This window comes from Pseudochaenichthys georgianus, chromosome 11 (assembly GCF_902827115.2).
Source record: "Pseudochaenichthys georgianus chromosome 11, fPseGeo1.2, whole genome shotgun sequence".
NCBI lineage: Eukaryota > Metazoa > Chordata > Actinopteri > Perciformes > Channichthyidae > Pseudochaenichthys > Pseudochaenichthys georgianus.
Window position 1 is genome coordinate 11,265,578 of NC_047513.1, and position 19,565 is coordinate 11,285,142.

General features: G+C 45.0%; 1 protein-coding gene across 3 annotated transcripts in view; it reads right to left on the reverse strand.

Annotated features, from left to right (window-relative positions):
* The window catches only part of hivep1 (HIVEP zinc finger 1), an 87,154-nt gene extending 68,627 nt beyond the window's left edge, over positions 1-18,527 (reverse strand). Inside the window, exons 1-2 of one of the 3 annotated variants that reach the window (XM_034094084.1) lie at positions 18,426-18,527; positions 16,009-16,133 (exon numbers count right to left, since the gene is read on the reverse strand). In XM_034094084.1, the coding sequence (XP_033949975.1) occupies positions 16,009-16,048 (40 nt within the window). In that variant the 5' untranslated portion in view covers positions 16,049-16,133; positions 18,426-18,527. Of the gene's footprint in view, positions 1-16,008; positions 16,134-17,356; positions 17,496-18,109; positions 18,344-18,425 lie in introns of those variants that run through there. The other 2 variants (XM_034094086.2, XM_034094085.1) reach the window with 2 other exon arrangements.
* Positions 18,528-19,565: the final 1,038 nt, after the last annotated feature.

A 19,565-nucleotide genomic window follows, 5' to 3' on the forward strand; every position in this document is an offset into this window, starting at 1 on the left:
TGCTAAAATACTGTTGGGTAGATATTCTGCAGCCTTGCATCATATTCTTTAAGATAATAATATGAATGCAGATTTGTTGCTGTCCTGTGAGAACCAAGTACATCTAAAAGTCGACGTTTCTCAAAACAGCCCTGCCTTCAGCTCTGCGATGATGCATTTTCCAGAGTTTCTTTAGTTTAAGAATAAGGAGACTTATCATAATTCACATAGAGTAATCCATCGATATGTTACAAACAATCTCCTTCAAAAGTGCAATCTGAAATAAACCATACCAGACTCTGAGAGAGAGAGAGAGAGAGAGAGAGGTCACATTTTTCCATTGCAACTAACTAACTAGGCCACACATCCTACAGCACGCTGCACAACAGTGACTTCATTTGAACTTAAGGCACGCTCAAACACTTTAGCTATCCTTTGGGATCAACACAGTTAAGTGTGCACCATAGGAAAAACAATTATTTCATGCATTTACCTTAGGAACGTTAAGTATTTCGTTTTTCCATTCTCTTTCATTGTCTTTAAAACACTTGCTTACTCCAACCAAGTCATTAAAGGGACCCTGTAGTGCTTATTTTCAGGTCCAGATTTGTATTTTGTGTCTTTATATGAAATGTTTACATGGTTTAATTTTCAAAAGCTCTTTATTTGTCTCATACTGCCTGTGCTGCATCAGCTCTTTTCACCCTCTGTCTGAAACCAGAGCCCAGTCTGCTCTGATTGGTTAGCTGGCCGGCTCTGTTGTGATTGATCAACTGCTTAGAGTTGTGCCCCCCCCTTAGCCTATCATGTATAATTTGTTGGAGCGTAAGCCAATAGAAGCTGGAGTGTTAAGTAGTGATGTCACTATGTTACGGAAGTAAACAAAGGAGTCCAATGGAGGCATTGAGGCAGAGGGGGAGTGTGTGAGAGTGAAACTCCCTCTGGATTTTTAGTAATAGCAGTATTACAGTAAGTAGCAAGAAAACAAAAAGTAAAACTATGAAAAAGCACAATAATGCAGTGAAGAAGACTTCAGTGAGAAACAGAAAGTCTCTCAGGATGAACTATAAACTTACTTTTTGTTTGTTTTTTCACAGTTCCTACTGTAAACATAGAGAAAGAGTAATATCTCATGACTTCACAGTTTGCCTGACAGAAGTGAGTATTGTGTGTATTTCTGCTGCAGTTCACAGAGAGTGTGTCTGGAGGGGAAACTACTTTGTATCCCTGCTTAGAGACCAGCTGTTTGACAAAAAGTAAACAAAGACAAGAGGCTGGAGTTCCTAACTTCCTGCGTTGTTGCCCACAATCTGCGTCATAGGACACACAAACACGGCAGCACATGAACTATACACTGACGAGCCTCTGGCAGGTTGGAATCAGAGCATTTACTGCAAAACGTCTGTTCGGTTCATAAAACATCAGTGAAATTAAATTATAAGGGAGTGAAACTGGTTCCCACTGTGTCTATTTAACCTTGATCGCCTTTTGAAATTAAGTTGTTAAGTTTTATGAATGAATCTCACAAATGTCCCTCTAGGGTAAATGACTCATTGAGTGCCTGTAAGTGTTTTTCTTTCTTTGTTTGCCCTAGGTCATAAAATAAAGCTTATAAATGTGATTCCCTTTGTTACGATCCAGATACAAATAAAGCAAGGAATGTTCTCGCTAAGTTCCTCTCTGTCGTTTGTATCGATCTGTTGCTGTGTTTCAACATAAGAGTTTACATAGGACAGATTTCTTACTAGGGCAGGTGTTAAACCAATATTGGGATTTAGCAACTTTCAGCAAAAATCGTATTATGATTGATGATAGAAAAAAACTTTTTGAAGATTTTGACAAATTACTTTTATCCAAATGAATGAATCCAGGCAGGCTATAGATACAAACTTTTGTAATTTATTTTGAACATATGAGGGGTCGGTGGTCAAGTTATGCTTTGGTGCTTTCGACATGACTTTTTATATGAGTATTTAGTGATTTTGCATTAATTTGCTAATTATGTGTATAAATATCATGATAATAATAATAATACATGTAATTTATATAGCGCTTCTCATCTGCCAAGATAAATCTCGAAGCGCTTGATGATGTTCGTATTAACCCTTTTCTGCCCAATTAAGTATATCAGTCTGTGAATAACCCATCACATTTAATATATAAAATGAATACATTTATGATGTCATGGTTAAATAAAATGAAAGATACCAATTCAATGTTTATTTAAAACAGGGGTGGGGAACCTTTTTCCTCTCAAGGGCCATTTCAATTTTTTCAACATCCTCCGAGGGCCGTACAAATGATTGACCTCTGCTTAAAAAAACAAAAATCACAGCCCATTAATTTGGCCTTTCTTTCATGCTGTGCAAAGAAAAAGCAACCTCTTAATCCAGATATCTTACCATGACTCACACATTCACGTACACGGTTGTGGCATGACCACCAAAACAGAAAGATATGGACACAAGATGTGTGCAAATGTATTTAGTTTCCTATCTATGTGAACAAGATTTAAGTGGGGGGGACCTAACCTCCTCTGGGGGTTGGGGGCATGCTCCCCCGGGAAGTTTTTATTTTTATTTTTAAATGTTGAAGTTAAAAGCATCAATCTGGTGCACTTTGAGAGCAACATTAAGAGTTCTATTTCGTCCCTACTGACCGCCAGAGGCGGTGCTTTAGCACTGGATATGTCCATCGCGCGCATGCGCAGCTCGAGTACCAATAACAACAAAGTCACCTGTGACCCACGTGACACCGGCTATATCAGCCGGTGTCGTCAGAGGATCTGTTCCTTTCATCTTCTCGCTGCGCGAGGGTACTGTGGCTACATTTTTGTAGCCTACAACGTTCAGGTTTGAACGTTTGATCTGAGGGATTTCTCTGCAAGCAGCTGGCCGTGTGCAGCTTCGCGACTGACAGTCGGAGCTACGGGTCGTAACGCGTCCTCCAGGAGCTGTGGCCGGCTGTGCGCTGTGCAGAGCCTCGACAGACAGGTTTGTGTCAGCTTGTTGCTGGTGATGGCTGTGTTCCTGCACCCTCTCCCAGCCAAGTTGTCCTGATTACCGTCTTGTTTTTTGTGGCTTAGACTTTCTGGTGACGACAGTGTTCCCGCTTCCTCTCCCATAAAGTTGCCCTTATGCTCTTTTGAAAGTTCTGCTTGTGGCGTTGTGCCCGAGCTATCGGGACTCAGCTGGGCATTGAGTCCCAGCTTTGGCTGCGTCCCTCATTCAATTTAGTATGGAAGCCCAGAGGGTCATACTTTAAACCCGTTTTTCGTTTAGATGCAGAAAGTAAGGTAAGTACTTTCTATTTCTTAGAAGCTATTATCTGGTCTTAACATTTGTGTTCTGACTTGGTCGCTTGATTGTTAGCAGCAGCCGCTTGGCTAACACCTTGCTGTTGAGCTTAACTATTAACTCAGGGCAGTGCTCCCGCTCCCGGTAGCATAGGGTTTGATTGCAGTAGCGCTAGATCGTTGTATTACTGCTCCTAGTACTAGACTCCTAGCACTAGGATGATATGCAGAGAACATCTTCACGGTGGGTGCTGTGTGCTCTGCATGTGCTGTTACTACTGTAACCAGGCACGGTTCTATGCGGGCTGTTCTCTTTCTTAGAAGCTAATTATCTGGTCTTAACATTGTGTTCTGACTTGGTTGCTTGATTGTTAGCAGCAGCCGCTTGGCTAACACCTTGCATGTACGGTTAAGCTTCATTATTTAACTCAGCCGGTGAGGGCAGTGCTCTCGCTCCCGCTCCCGGTAAACGCATGGTATGGTTGCAGTAGCGCTATATCGTTGTATTTACTGCTCCTAGTACTAGACTCCTAGCACTAGGACGATATGCAGAGATCAATGTTCACTGTGTGTGCTGTGTGCTCTGTATGTATGGCCATTAAAGAGGATTTCATCCTCCCAATATTATATTGTCTAGTGGGCAGCCGTTGGCTGACACTTTTAGGCACCGGCCACAGTTACTATTGTAACTAAGGTTCTAAGCCGTAAGTACTGGCCATAATTACTACTGTAACTACGGTGCCAAGCCGTGTAAGTACTGGCCATAGTCAATACCGTTTATTAATCCAGCCAGGTGAAGGCAGTGCTCTCGCTCTCGCTCCCGCTCCCTCTGCCGGTAACGTGGGTGTAATTACATCCCTCTTTCTGTTCGGCGAGTAGCAGCAACGCTCTACTCTTTCCATTAAGCAGGTAGCTGGTGAAGGCTGTGTTCCCGCACCCGCTCCCGGCTACGCTGCATCTGGCTACCTACAGAATGGTTCATTCATGTAGCGCCTGTATGGCTTCTCTTGAGCCCGAGGACGGCCACGACCGCTGCCCCTCCTGCCTCGGGCCGCCTCTGGCGGTCAGTGGGGACAAAATTCGAGCATCTGAGGGAGGTTCTCACGGTAAACGCCTGCATGAGCTGTAGCTGCATGCCTCGGGTGCTCACAGTGGCTAGAATCACTGAGGTGGAACGTCTGGCAGCAGCCAACAGACACCTCTCCTTGTCACATCCTCCTCCAGATCAATTTGGCCGTTCCCGGCGACTTGAGGGAGCGAAGGCTATGTGTGCTCCCCCCAATAGAAGGACTAGAAACAGGCTGTCCTCTAAAGTGGATCGGCTAGCTGCCGATAGGGGCATGATGAAGTGCCCTTCAGCCTGGGCCCGGTGTAGGGGCTGCTAGCGGGCCGCCTGTCCCCCCCCCCCCCCTTCGGTTGGGGTGTAGCGTACCAGTCGAGCCAGGGGAGCTGTTTAGGTCAGCTGCCCTGGAGACACTGGAGCGTGCCGCCCAAGCTAGGCAGACCAGGCAGCAGCACTCGGGTCCTCGCAGACCTGTGCCCACTCCCAGCAGGCCCAGGGGCTGCTCTAGCAGCCGCACTCAGCCGGATTACAGGGGTGGTCTGCAGAGGTCTTAGCGGCCCACTCAACCGCCTCCCAATGACTTTCGTGCCCCATGTCGCCTGCCTTCCAGGCGGCCTCATGCCCCAGAGCCTTACCGGAGCCCCCCAAGAGGCTCCAGGGTCCGGGGGGCTGGGCCCTTAAATCCCGGGGGTGGTCGGCGGCTGCTTTCCCAGCAGCAGCTCAGTTTCTGGGCAGTCTGTACTTCCGTCCCTTGGGTGGTTGTCACCTTAACCCAGGGGTACGGACCGCAGCTCCGGCCCCTAGCCTTCGGCTGGGTCTAATTGACAGTCGTCAGCGATCCGGCAGGGGCCCTACCTCTGGGCCAAGAGTTGTCCGTCCTTCTGTCCAAGGACGCAATCAACCCAGTAAGACCCTCTGCTTAGCCAGGGGGTTCTACTCGGCATACTTTCTCGTGAGCAAGAAAGTCGGCGGATTTCGCCCGATCTTGGACCTCAGAGGAATCAACAGATTCCTGAAGGTGCTGCCATTCTATATGCTGACTACTGCATACGCACAGGTGGAGTGGTTCTCAACCGAGGGATGCCTACTTCCACGTGGGCCGGGCAAGAGGGTGCCTTATATTCAGTTCCTCCGGCCTTTGGGCAGACTGGCAGCTGCCTCGGCCGCTGGGCCCTTAGGCCCGCTGTCGTTGCGCCCCATGCAGATGTGGCTGAATAGCCTTCACTTGGACGCCAAGTGGCACAGGCACAGGGAAGTCAGGGTGTCGCAGCATTGCTCCACTCTCTGTCACGCTGGAGGGGCCTATCTCCTGGTAGGCGTGCCCATGGGCGCCATCCCATCCCGCCAGGAGACCATCACCATAGGTGCATGCCTCTCAGGATGGGGTGCAGTGCGGCAGGGCAGGACCGTTCAGTGTCAGCAGTCTGCCCAGCAGAGTGCGCGCCAGGTCAACGTGCTAGAGCTTCGGGCCGTGCAGCTTGCACTCACGCACTTTCTACCCCAACTGGGGAGCAAAAATGTGCGTGTTCCTTGGGGACAGCATGTACATTGTTGCTTAGACAACAGTCCCTTCTAGATAGTGGACGTTCTCACTCCACTCTGAATTTATGTGGCTGCGATTTCTGCCCGACATGTTCGGGTCGACGGCGCCACGGCGGGGTGCCACAGGTCGGTGTCCCTCTTTATGAGAGGGGCTTTACGGCAGCGTCCCCCTTGCACCACGAGGGCTCCGGCTTGGGACCTGCCCTTGCTGCCGGATGCCCCATCATCTACCTATGTTGCAAATGTATTATCTTTTCAATTTACCCACGGCATCTATTGCACGTCTGTCCGTCCTGGGAGAGGGATCCCTCCTCTGTTGCTCTCCCTGAGGTTTCTCCCATTTTTCCCTTTAAACTGGGTTTTCTTCGGAAGTTTTTCCTTGTACGATGTGAGGGTCTAAGGACAGAGGGTGTCATATTGTCATACTGATATTCTGTACACACTGTGAAGACCACTGAGACAAATGTAACATTTGTGATATTGGGCTATATAAATAAACATTGATTGATTGATTGATTGATTGATTGATTGATTGATTGATTGATTGATCTCCTCCCTTCGAGCCCCTGGCCCGGGTGGGGCTTAGGTGGCTGCCCACGAAGGCAGCATTTCTGCTTGCCATAGCCTCAGGGAAGCGAGTCGGGGAGTTGCATGTCCTCTCCATAAACAATACATGCCCGAGGTGAGACTCTCAGGCGTTGCCCTTTGGGCAAATGTGGCATTCCCGCCCGGGGTCCTTCCACAAACCCACTTCAGTCAGCCTGCCCAGCTGGCACGCTTTGACATTCAGGAGTACGGCACGTCGAAGTTGCTGTGCCCTGGGGGTGCCCAAAGGGCGTATATCAAGGCTACTGCCTGTATACGGCAGGAGGAGCAACTCTTGATTTTGCCCTGGCGGCACTAAAGGAGGTTAGGCCCTCTAACCAGTGGCTGCCCCACTGGGTTGTCGATACCATCTCACAGGCTTACGGGGCCAGTGGCCGCCCCCTGCCATCAGGCTGAGATGTCAGTCTACAAGGAGCATCTCAACATATTGGGCTGCCCTGAGAGGGGTGCCCCTGGAGACCATCTGCGCCGCGGCTTCGTGGGCGTCTTCTGGCACATTCTCCAGTTGTCATCAGGTCAATGTCGCCACTCCCCATTCTTTGGGCGTGGTCCTTTTGCCGAGCTCCGCTGCTTCCAGTGGTGAGCAAGGGCTTGGATTCTTCATGACATTGTTGGTATAAGTCATCCAGTGCTAAAGCACCGCCTCTGGCGGTCAGTAGGGACGAAATAGAACGATAGTTACGGCTGTAACTACGGTCCTATGAGTCCCGGATGACCGCCAGAGTTCCCTGTCACTCAGAATTCTTGTGTGCTCGGGAGAAGATTCGGGGAACAGATCCTCTGACGACACCGGCTGATAAAGCCGGTGTCACGTGGGTCACAGGTGACTTTGTTGTTATTGGTACTCGAGCTGCGCATGCGCGCGATGGACATATCCAGTGCTAAAGCACCGTCTATGGCGGTCATCCGGGACTCATAGAACCGTAGTTACAGCCGTAACTATCGATCTATGGATACATCTCTCAACATCCATCCAAACAGAACTGTAAAACAGATTTTCTTTTTCTTTATGGATGTTTTACAAATCACTCTCCTTTCAAACTGTATTCTTGTTTATTAATAACAACTTGTTTTATTGTCATATAGTATTTTATACCCGTTTACTTTATTCTCTTATTTTATCATCTATAATGATCATATAAAGATGTGCCTTTACCTCACTGGTTGTAGAAAAAGCTTCTTATATTCGTTAGCATAGCTAGTTAACAAGATGCTAATAACAACAAAGTTATTGACTGTATGATCAGTATGACAGATGAACAGATCGCCACTGGGCTTACAACCAGGGGCGGACTGGCCATTGGGAATACCGGGAGTTTTCCCGGTGGGCCGGTAATGTGCGGGTTTGGCAGGGAAACAGGGTTCAGGGGGAGTGGCTGTACCCGTAGGATAGAAAAGGGGGAAGTGACGTCTGACTCAGAGGTCGTGAGAACGTGTTGCCCACATTCTGTTACTGAGTTTAGGCTAGTTAGCTAGCAGGTTTATTGTTTTGGGTGCAGTCACTTTTGCCTCCACTTGCTGTTCAAATAAATGTTGAAAGATTGATGCATTTAACTCTACTAACTAAACAAATCTTCCCGTGGGAGCATGCCCCCGGACCCCCCTAGAGGAGGTTAGGTCCACCACCTGCCCACACCCCCTGTTAAATTGTCTCATCCACATTGAGGATGCTTCCTACTGTACGCCCATGTTTTATTCCATGTGTCAAGTCAGGCAAATTGGGTCCAAATGTTATTGCATCAATGATCTGTTAACATTAAAATCACTAAATATATGCTGTAACTATTTTTCTCTAGGCAACTCAAGGGCTCAGGTAATGTGATTACTATATGAATAATGGTCCATAGGGTTTTTTGTTAAGTAACATACTTTCGTCGCAGGCCGGCCGATACATGCCGAACATTAAGTGGGCCTGTCTGTCAATTAATCCCCGGGCCACTTTTTCCCCCCAGTCCGCCCCTGCTTACAACTAAAGACACAGCCACGTAAAAACTGCGGAATGTGTACGACTCCTTATGGGTACTGCAATTTTTGAAGTGCCGGAGCAGCGTTCTGGTGCTCTCCGTCAGCACTACACCCCTGTCAGACGAGACATATACCACGTGATGACACGTTAGGCTCGTGTTGTGTTCAAGGACCCTGACCTTGGCCAGGAAAAACAGGCACTCCCTTGTTTAATTCTTTTGCGGTCTAGATCTCTTTAATTTTTTTCTTTTTTGCGTGTGTTTATAAATTACCTCGAGGGCCGTACCAAATGGTCTCGCAGGCCGTATACGGCCCGGGGGCCGGAGGTTCCCCAGCCCTGATTTAAAAGCTGACAAGTTGAAACTTTATCCTCAGGAATTCAATGGTTGAGTCATCGTTGGAATACCTTTTTAGGCAGGAGTGGAAAACTGTTTCCAATGCTCCTTTTCTTTTGTTTTGTGGGTGAAGTATCACTTTTATTTGTTTACAGTCAATACGATAAGAAAAGAGAAACTCGAAGAATGTGGAAGAGGTCAGGAAGCCGTGTGCTTATGAGATAGACCTACAATCAACCTACAAAATATAATTAAGCCTCGATAAACTTTAAGATGTTTATAGGAAGTGTTTATTCATTTCCTAAGGTATTGGGTCTGACATTTAACTAAGATGAATTACCACAGTCAGCCGGGGTCGAGACAGTGGTAATAAAACAATTAATTCGTTGTGTCCCACAACAGGACAAACTTTGTGAAATAAAGCCAAAAGGGAATTTTTTTAAGTGGTTTTCTTTCCTACCAGAGTCAGACTGCTGCCAAGCCTCTGAGGCAGGAGTGACCCGAGAAGAGCCAAGCTTCCCGTCATCCAGCCGAAACTCTGAATACTGAATTAAATACCCTGTGTGTATCTTTGTGAGATTAATTACTGCTTGGTTATGAAGCAATACAGAAAAAAAGTCTAATTTTGCTTCGAGCCCAGACTTTTAAAGCTACTCTTGGGCATTAATACTCATAATGTGATGGCTTTAGGGCAGTGTGAGGTGCGATCCAAGGAAAATACATTCTCCACAGCAGAGTTTAAGCATGTGATAGCATGCCACGCCATTATCGTTTCCTGTCTGATGAAGGAAAAGGCTTGCGTGCAGGAGGAGAGGTGAGTAACTCAGTCAGAAGGCAAAACAAGAAGCCAAACAAAATGTCTCAACAAGTAATCTGAGGAGGAGGAAGTGAGCGGGTACTCCCCCACAGCATGTTGACTAGAACTAGAACTGGGGATGCCAAGTTACGAGTCACCAAAAACAAGCTGTACAGAATTCAAATATAGATTTGCTGTTGCGATTTACACACAGGCTTTGTAGGAACATGCCTGGGGCCTCCTTGAAAACATAAATGCCAACAGGTTGTTTTTTTTAACGTTGTAGGCGAAATACATATTTTTACGGATCAGAACATTTCATACATATAAAAAAGGGGTTTATGAAGAGAGAAAAAATTGCTACAAAAAGGCACAAAACAAGTTAAACAACTACAACACAATGCATAAAACAACTGATCTGGGGTTCTTGCTCTGATGTCACATTATCAGTCCATGACTTCTTAAATGTACAAATAGTAGTTACTTATCTATTTATTTACTTATTAGAATATTTTTTACAATAAATAGGCAATGTATTTCTTAATATTGGCCTACTGTTTTTAATTGTTGAGAATAACAGTTTTAAAAGGAAATCTTGACACATTTTTTCGATCCAATTTGTTATTATAATTAAAGAGATTAAAGAGGCACTAATTTTTTTATGTTTTTTTCCCATTTCCTTTAGGGTGTTATATAGGTTTTTGTGCAGTTAAATGGTCTGCAAATGCTAAAATCCCAGAGTTACCTCCAGAGGGAGTTTCTCTCCCACACACTCCCCCGCTGCCTGAAATGCCTTGATTCCTTTGTTTACGTTCATGACATAGTGACATCACTATGTAACATCTGCGTTCTTATTGGCTAGCGCACCAACACATTGTTCGTGATAAGCATTAAACATGTCACAGTAGCGGCACAAAATACAAATATGAACTTAAAAAAAGAGCATAATAGGTCTCATTTAAGTGAAATGTGTAAATGTTAATTGAACAGATATCAGCAACATCACTTATGAATGACCTTTAAAAATAAAGCCATTAAGTCTGCGAGAAGAACTCACCAGCCATTTCAATATTTGGATAAATATGTTAATTAGATGGATACAAATGTGTCTTAACACATTTTTTATTACTTTTATAAATGTGCCCCTTGTTCTTCACCTGCCCTTGAATTAAGGATGTTCAATTCCAATCAAATTGCTATCATTTATACTCTTTACACGTACCGATCTTTTCCCTTTAAGTACAAAAACACCAAAACACTGCAGCAACCCGCAGCTCTGTTGTCTGCATCGTGAGAAACAGTGAGAGAGCAGTCGCCATTAAAAATAGAATCAAGTAACATTTGGCCGCTGTCTCTATCATCCTCTATTGGATGATGTACTGTTCTAAAACTTAATTATTTATGTTGTTTGGCCAAGTAATCTTAATGGAGGGAAAAAAAAGGAAGTGTTTGTATGATAAATAAACAGAGGGACGGACATGAGGAGATCTGCCATGTGGATCTGCTGCTGGGGAATGGCAGAGATGCACATTTTCACACCCAGCATGGAACACTGCAGATTTGTAGATCTGTGAACTGCAAACGTCTGTTGACACAGAAATCTGTCAATTCTCAACATAACATGAAATCTTTCAAGCCAATTGATGTTCTGTGTTAGCTTGGGAAGATGCTGCAACTTCACTCTCAGCCCTGTTATCTTTAATATGAACTATGATTGCATTTTCTTTGCTGCACGGGGATGCATCTCATCTCAAAAGATATCTCATTTTCTCACACTGCGACACATTCATTCTCACCACACACTGTTTGAAAAAATACTTTGTCTACTACACGTTGGTCTCATCAGATACGAGCCAATATCATCGGCACTGAGGGAAATCAAATGTAAACTATGCAGCCACTGACTCTTTCTTTCCCACACAATCCCCCCCCCCCTGCCTGAAACGCCTCCATTGGACTCATGTGTTTACTTCTCTAACATATTGACTTCACTTTGTAACACTCGTGCTTGAAATGGCTAGCACTCCAACACATTGTACATGATAGTCTAAGGAGCTGGACATCTGGAGGCAGTTGACCAATCACAACAGAGCTGGCCAGCTAACCAATCAGAGCAGACCCATAAATGAACAGACTTATAATTGTTAGTAAGTTGCATCGAAAGATTATTACTCATTCACCATGGAGGCGTGTGAGAAAAAGAACATTTTCTTCAAGAGTTCAAGAAGGTAAAGGGGTGAGTAATGGATTTCCAAAAGAGAATGTTGTGGGTGAAGTATCACCCACAAGATTACACTCAATACAATAAGAAAAGAGAAACTAGAAGAATGTGGAAGAGGTCAGGAAGCCGTGTGCTTATGAGATAGACCAGGGATGCCCAACCAGTCGATCGCGATCGACCAGATTCCCAGTCGATCGCGAGATGTGTCTAAAAATAGAACAATATTCTGTTTTATCGTTAATGTCCTATAACATAATCTTCCTGTGCCAGAAAAATGCACTTGAACGCATCAAAGCTTTGTGATTGGCCGGCGTGACCCCATATTGCGCTGACGTTGTCCGTGTTAACAGGAGTGCAGTCCGCACACACACAAGACCGCAATTATGGCAGAAGCAAAAAAGCCCAACATATATAATTTTCACTCCGAGTGGGAGGATGATTATTTTTGTATCTATTCCAATTCAAAGTCCATCTGTCTCATCTGCAATGCGAGCGTGGCTTTATCGAAGAAGGGTAATTTAGGAGCGGCATTTCAAAACAGTGCACAAACGCTACGAGACGGAATTCCCTCCTAATTCTGCCCTACGCTCCCAAAAGGGGAGGGGCCTGAAAGGACAGCTAAATGCACGAGAGGGGTCTGCCTGCAGACCTCCACTCTCAGGACAGTTCCGGTGCAGACCTCCACTCTCAGGACACCTCCACGCTAAGAATTCCAAAATAAAATCACCACTATCAGTACAGTGCCACTTTCCAAACAGGAAATGCACGCAAATACAAAATAAAATCGGATCGTGACGGATCGTGACACTTATTATATACATATGTATATATATAGATATATACGGACACCTTGTATTGTTGTTACTATCAGTACAGCCGCAGCGCCACTTTCCAACAGAAAATGCACGCAAATACAAAATAAAATCGTACTGACACTTATTATCTATATATATCTATATATATATAGATATATATTTATATAAATACGACATCTTGTATTTTAGTTACACCCGCTAGACAACAGTGGACGGTTCGAGAAACAACCGTGTTTGCCGGGTGCACCGCGGCGGAGGTGGGGAGGTTCCAGCTGGGAACCTTCACCCCGTTGCGGGACCCCTGGACGGTGCGTCTTGGTGACGCTTCATATCGGCCGGCCCGGGAAGGAAGAGACACGCAGAGTGGGGGAAGTCCCCCACCCCAACGCAGCACACCCTCCCGGCCATCAGAGTCGAACCCACAGTTCGGAGGAACCGACCGCCAGAGCACCGGCACTAGGCCGGGCCGGCGCGGAGGCCCTCCGACAGTGGGTCGCGTTTGCCATTCGATCAGTGAGAGGAGAGGAGAAAAATGCATCAAAAATTGTCAAAATCCGTTAATATATGGATGAGTGGGGGGACACACACCCGAGACCAGGAAAATAGGCACTCGTGAGGCGGGCCGAGTCCCCTGTCAACTCCCGTTACATTCCTCCATGGTGTCATTTGAGCGGGGGGGTCAAAAGGGCTTGACCCAAAGTGCACGGTGGGCGGACTCATCACCTCCGTGATGAGTCTCCATTGTGATTTGAAAACTTCCATCAAACGAGTCCCTCGGTGAGCGGGGGGGAAAAAAGCATCAGAATCGTCACTTCCTGTACTGACAGTGGAGGTGTCCTGAGAGTGGAGGTCTGCACCGGAACTGTCCTGAGAGTGGAGGTCTGCAGGCAGGCTCCCATGAAATGCACAGCAGTCCATTTTCACCAGGCCCAACAACAAGAGCAAGGCTGCTCCAGAGCATCTTATCGTGTCAGTCACGTTCTTGCGAAACAAATGAAGTCTTTCAAAGATGGCGAAGTTGTGAAAGAATCATTCCTGGAGGCTGCCGACGCGCTTTTGGGGGACAGTAAAAATAACAGTAGCATTTCAACAGGTTTTTGATATAATAAAAACTCAAGTTAGATACTGTTATTAATCAGCTGTAAGTTTTAGTTTGTTTGAACTTATTAATTATAATTATTGTACAAAATGGTCTAAGAATGCAAACTTAAATTGATTATAGTCTATTATCAATTCAGGTTAAGAAACTAGTGTTGCTTGCATCCTATTTTAAAAGGCATTTCTTTTTATACTCTACTAAAAGGCAATAAAAAAGGGTTTGAATCTATTAATGTTGTCTCTTTTATTGCACTTTGGCAGCAGATTCCTGTGTAGCTTCAGATCTGAGTTGTCTTATTAGTAAGCCTAATTTATACTTTTGTAGCAACACTATTTTTATATAATGGCAAAGAAAGGGTTCAGAGTCTTTTCTTTTTTTCCTGTGTCATATGTGGCAGCACTGTTCAATGTCTCTTGAAAACATTACCCACTGTAGTGACGTGTGAATAAACTCCAACTCTGTTGTGTAACTTCAGTTAAATACTTGTATGTGTGTAGATTAGAAAGAGGTAAGATAAAGGATAGTATTTTATGAAGTATTAATCGTACAAAGGTCAGTTTTATACAAGTAGAAGTGTGTATTCACCTGGTAGTAGGCTGTCAGTAATGGCTACGCCTCTCTATTTGGACTGGTAGATCTCGGCAGACTGGCAACTTTAAAAGGAGCTCTCGGTTCAAAAAAGGTTGGGCACCCCTGAGATAGACCTACAACCAACCTATAAAATATAATTAAGCCTTGATAAACGTTAAGATGTTTATAGGAAGTGTTTAATATTCATTCAGTTAGGGTTAACCAATCAGAGCAGACTGGGCTCTGGTTTCAGACAGAGGGTGAAAAAAGGTGCTGCAGCACAAGCAGTATGAGAAAAATAAACTGCTTCGAACCTTAAAGCCATATCATGTCATAGTAGAGGCACAAAATAAAAATATGAACCTGAAAATAAACATTATAGGGCCCCTTTAAGAGAAACTCGCTTTTAGCAGATAAAAGTATAAACAGCTTTTACTGTCGCACATTCATCATTCTGCGCAGTGAAGGTCACATTAAATTACAGTAGCAAAAAGGAAAGCACAGTTTGGATTAAAGAAAAGTATGTCCATCCAATCGGATAATGTTGAATTAAGAGAGAAATCTGCCTCTTCTCTTCCTAAACCTCAGGTCTCCCTTGAAAAAGAGATCTATGATCTCAATGGGACCAATCTGGTTAAATAAAGGTTTGAAATGAAATGAAATGAAATAGTTTAAGTTTGAATCGGGGAACCAATCCAAACCATGTTTACTCACTTAATCAAACAAACAGCCACCACTTTTGGAGGGAACGCTGGTTGACTCCAACAAAAGGAGCAACTCCAGTGGAAACGGTTTGGTTACACAGCTAAAGGTCAGATATACAACAGGGCAGAGTCACGTGCAGTGTGAGAACCCTCTCTTGCAGGAAGAAGCAACAATTGAGGAAAGAAAAGTCAAAGATCACATGATCATCGCTGTCCTATGAATACATGCATCTGCCCTGCTGTCAGCTTAATGCTCTTTGATCAGATAGTGGATCTTTCATTTTGGCAGCGATATTTTTACATAAAATGTAGTATTTTCCTCCAATTCCTCCTAGTTTGAAACACTTAATACAACAAATAATTGTCTTATAATCAACTGGGGATGTTTCGAGGCGATATTTAATGGTTATTAAAAATAATCGTTTTTTGTGCAAAATGTATAGAATGTTACAATACATCTTTAAAGCAACATTATGTAAGTGTTTTATCACAAGAAAATATATTCTAGGTCACTCATCGACCAATGTTAACTGTGAGTGAACTGCACTCGTTGTCGTATAAAAATACTGTATTATGTTGCTTTAAAGGTCGTTTCTGCTACTCTGAACTAGAACATCTCCACTTCAGTAGAACTAACATAAAATAAATTCCTATCTCTATTTTGAAGGTTTTTTACAGCGGCCTTTGTCCTCGTCTTTTGAGATATATAGGTTTCAATGGAAAGCAACAATGAAGGTTTTCTCAGTATGTTATCATTATGCCATGAATGGATCATGTAATCATTTTAAAGCTTTATCACCAAACCGGACCATCTACTCTTACCAAGAACTGTATCCATGACTCAAATCTTTCCGTATTTTACTCATGGGATGGAAATAATCACAATATTTTGAGCCAAACATCTCAGACCAACATGATTTAGACACAACTGAGCAGTTCCTCTTTATGCTTTGAAAAAAAACAAAACAAGAGAAGCATCAGCTGACAGGAAACGCAGCAGCCAGCAGTGTGAACTCACCTTTTAAGTTTTTCGGGTTGTTTTGCTTGGTGCGCGGCATCTTTTCCGCCCTCAGTTCACAGGTGCATCATGGGGAATGTTGGACCTTGAGAGGAGCTGACTCCTATTCCACAGTGTGGGTACATCTACAGAAAACACACACATATATATTGAGTCAGAATCAGCTAAACATGAGCTCCACAGATCAATAAGGCACTTTGCTTGGCCTTGTAGAGTCCTCCGCTCTCACTAGGCAGCCGAAGACGAAGCGGATGGAGTTTATTCCATGAACAGGTGCCCCAAACACGGCTGGACCTTTCATTTCAGGCCTCTGAGCCACTGTGTAATAATGTGCAGTGTGGTTCAAGCTACTGTCAGTGGGAGGAGGTGTGAATAAGTTCCCCTCATATCAATATAACCTCTGCAGCAGCTGCCATCTGCCACTCTGATCTCACACAAAAGGCAGAGAGGTGGAGGATCGCCTGTTTGTTGGGGAAATGTCTGACATGGCAGCGGCTGATACCCGCTCCTCACGTTGATGAATGTCAGCGCGGATGACGAATGATGCAAACAATCAGGTCCTGTGTGTGCCGGTGATGAGCCCTCGGGGCAGCTGGACGGCCACACAGAGGTCACTATCTGTGTGTGGACGTTAGATCACCGCAGAAAGTCACAACATCAAGAGACTGAGCCCACCTCTCACAGGGGGGGTGTTGTTTTCATTCTGATGCCCTTTCACAAAATGTAAGATCAAAAGCTTGATATAGGTTGAATGGTGATTCTGTGTTAGGTGGTTAAATGTTACCAAACCCAGCAGAAGGTTTTGTATGCCCCACGATGCGCAGACAATCTCTCCTCTCCTCTGGATAGACACAATCATAACATCATGAATAAAAGACCTCATTAATCATATTTAAAAAGCTCTCCCTTTCCCTTGCATCACCTCCAACATGTCCCCATGTAACACCTCCACCAGGAGCAATGCACGTTTCAGAGCAGCAGTGGTCCAGGAATCAGCCTTTGTTTCCCTCCACACCGATATTACATAACACTTACTACAACTGGATGATGGTTTTTTTGCTCCATACAGTTACATGTGGCGCTGGCGCAATGACATCATCTCACTGTGGATTTTCGGTTATATAGAGTCGTGTGTGTGTGTGTGTGTGTGTGTGTGTGTGTGTGTGTGTGTGTGTGTGTGTGTGTGTGTGTGTGTGTGGTGTGTGTGTGTGTGTGTGTGTGTGTGTGTGTGTGTGTGTGTGTGTGGTGTGTGTGTGTGTGTGTGTGTGTGTGTGTGTGTGTGTGTGTGTGTGTGTGTGTGTGCAGCAGGTCGCTTGAAAAAAAAACCGTAACATAAGGTGCGTCTCACCTGCGATGCACGGTTTGGTTTCAGTCCAGGATAGACGGAGCGGACGCTGAGGCGGAGGAGAGGAACCTGCACTTGTTCTCTGGCGTGTCTGTCAGTCCGTCTGCGTGCTTCTGTGTGAGAGCGTGCGCGCCAGTGTGTGTTCGTGTGTACGTGTGTGTGCAGATATTTGGGGAAACACCCTGATAGGGAAAAAACAAAACATTGGTGGTTCAAGCGCTGCGCTGTAACGGCTGTAACGCTATGTCTTTAACACAGGCGGGCTGGAATGCACTAACAGGTGACTAATGATGATTTCCGTTCACACCTGAGGATCTACAGGAGGTGTGTTATGTAAATAACGGAGAGTTATTGGCGATGTTATAATTAATACAATTATCATTAAAAAATGTAATTTTAAAGTGATGCACAGATTATTTTTGTGTGCAAGGGTCGCCTACTTCACCAATCAAACGCAGCAGGGTGAAAGGAATAATTGGGATTTAAGTGCATGCAATGAAGTCAGCAAAAACAATGCGTGGGAATAGCGTGTTTTGTGCCTGTTGCAACACGTGAACGCCCTGTAAGAGAGGGAGGAGCCAGGGAAAACCCCTCGCCGTCTAGCTGCAACAGCGCTCGAATGGGACACTTCCCCCTTATATCCAACAAAACCCCGCCGCGGCCAAAAACCTCACACACATGCCCATGTATCACAACACTGGCCATGGCAGTGAACACATGAACACAGTGCAGGGACGGAAATAGCTTGTGGCTTACCTACAGTGCAACAAAGAGCGCTGCGTAGACCGGGGAGCTCAAGTTGTCTCCTCCCAGAGCACGGTTTGCTGCAGGAGTCCCAAACAACACTGCGCCAAAAAAGACAGCACCTGCCTCTTCCTGACACTTAACAGAGCCTGTAAAGTTCACAGCAGGCTGAAACCGGACAGAGCGATAGAAGCATGTCCGACTCTCTCAGGCTGCAGCTACCGACAGCGACCTATATCACATTGACAGAACCCCGCTCAGGCAGCGGCTCCAGCGGCAAAAAGACACAGGGAAACAATCAAGCGCACTCAAAATGTGTAATACTCACAGGTGCAGGGTTGAAACACACCTTTAGTGTAAGGAGGAGGAGGAAGAGGGGGGGTACAGCTCTGTATTTTCTCCCTTCACCTTCTCTCTCACTTTCTATTGCAGGAAACAGACAGGCCCTCTGACGTCATCGGGGGGTCCCGTCTCCGCCTCCCAGCTACGGGGTGTCCTCGCCGTGCAGCAGGGGGGTCACGACGGCCGCTCCACCACCGCAAGGCCGATGACAGTGAAGCCAACATTCAAAGGTGGAAGTAAATGTAATAAGTACAGTAGCCGATTTAAGTATAATTTTGTAGTATTTGTGCAATACTTAGAATCTTCTTGTATGTCTCTTTCTACTATGAATACACCACAGTTCAGAGGAATATATATTGTACATTTTACTACGTGTACTGTTTATTTGACAGCTTAACAATTTTGCACAGAAAAAATATTATGATTGGGAAGGAAAGTTTTTCTTGTAAAAGATATATAAGTTGATTTTCACTTTAATTATTTTGATAATTTCAAAAGTAAATATGTGTACTATTGGTTGCAAGCAACCAATGTGAAAGTGTCACTTCATACACTGGGTAATTGTGAGGGGATTTCTTACTATTTCTACCAACAACACACACTCTCAATCGAATAGTCCAGAAAATACTAAGCAGTAAGCACCTTATGCATCAATAATTGTGAGTTCCAGTCTGGTACAACATGGCTCCACTTGTGCTATTCTTCAACCAACTGCAACAGTAGGCCTACCATCCAGTAAAATGGAAGCATACAACTTAGGCTACTTATTTAATAGTATTTGCTAGATTTGTAGCCTACTAGTGGTTATTAATTAAAATACGTGAGTAGGCCAATTTCAACCGTATTATTCCGTATTTGTGAGGCTCCACCACCTCCTCTTCTCGCGGTAGAATTGTATTATCGACTTTGGTCGCTTCTGGAGGATACGGAGCTCGAGTTGTTTGTCGTAGCCCCCCTTGGTGGACCCCCACCCACCCTCTCTTCTGCACATACTTTAGGACTGACGGTTTTTCCCGGAGGTTCCTTGTTGTCAGGTCACGTTGTGCCCCTCCGCCACTACCGACCGGGCTTTCCCATGTACAAACCCGCAAGCGGGCTCATAACACAGGGCCTTTCTGCTATAGGA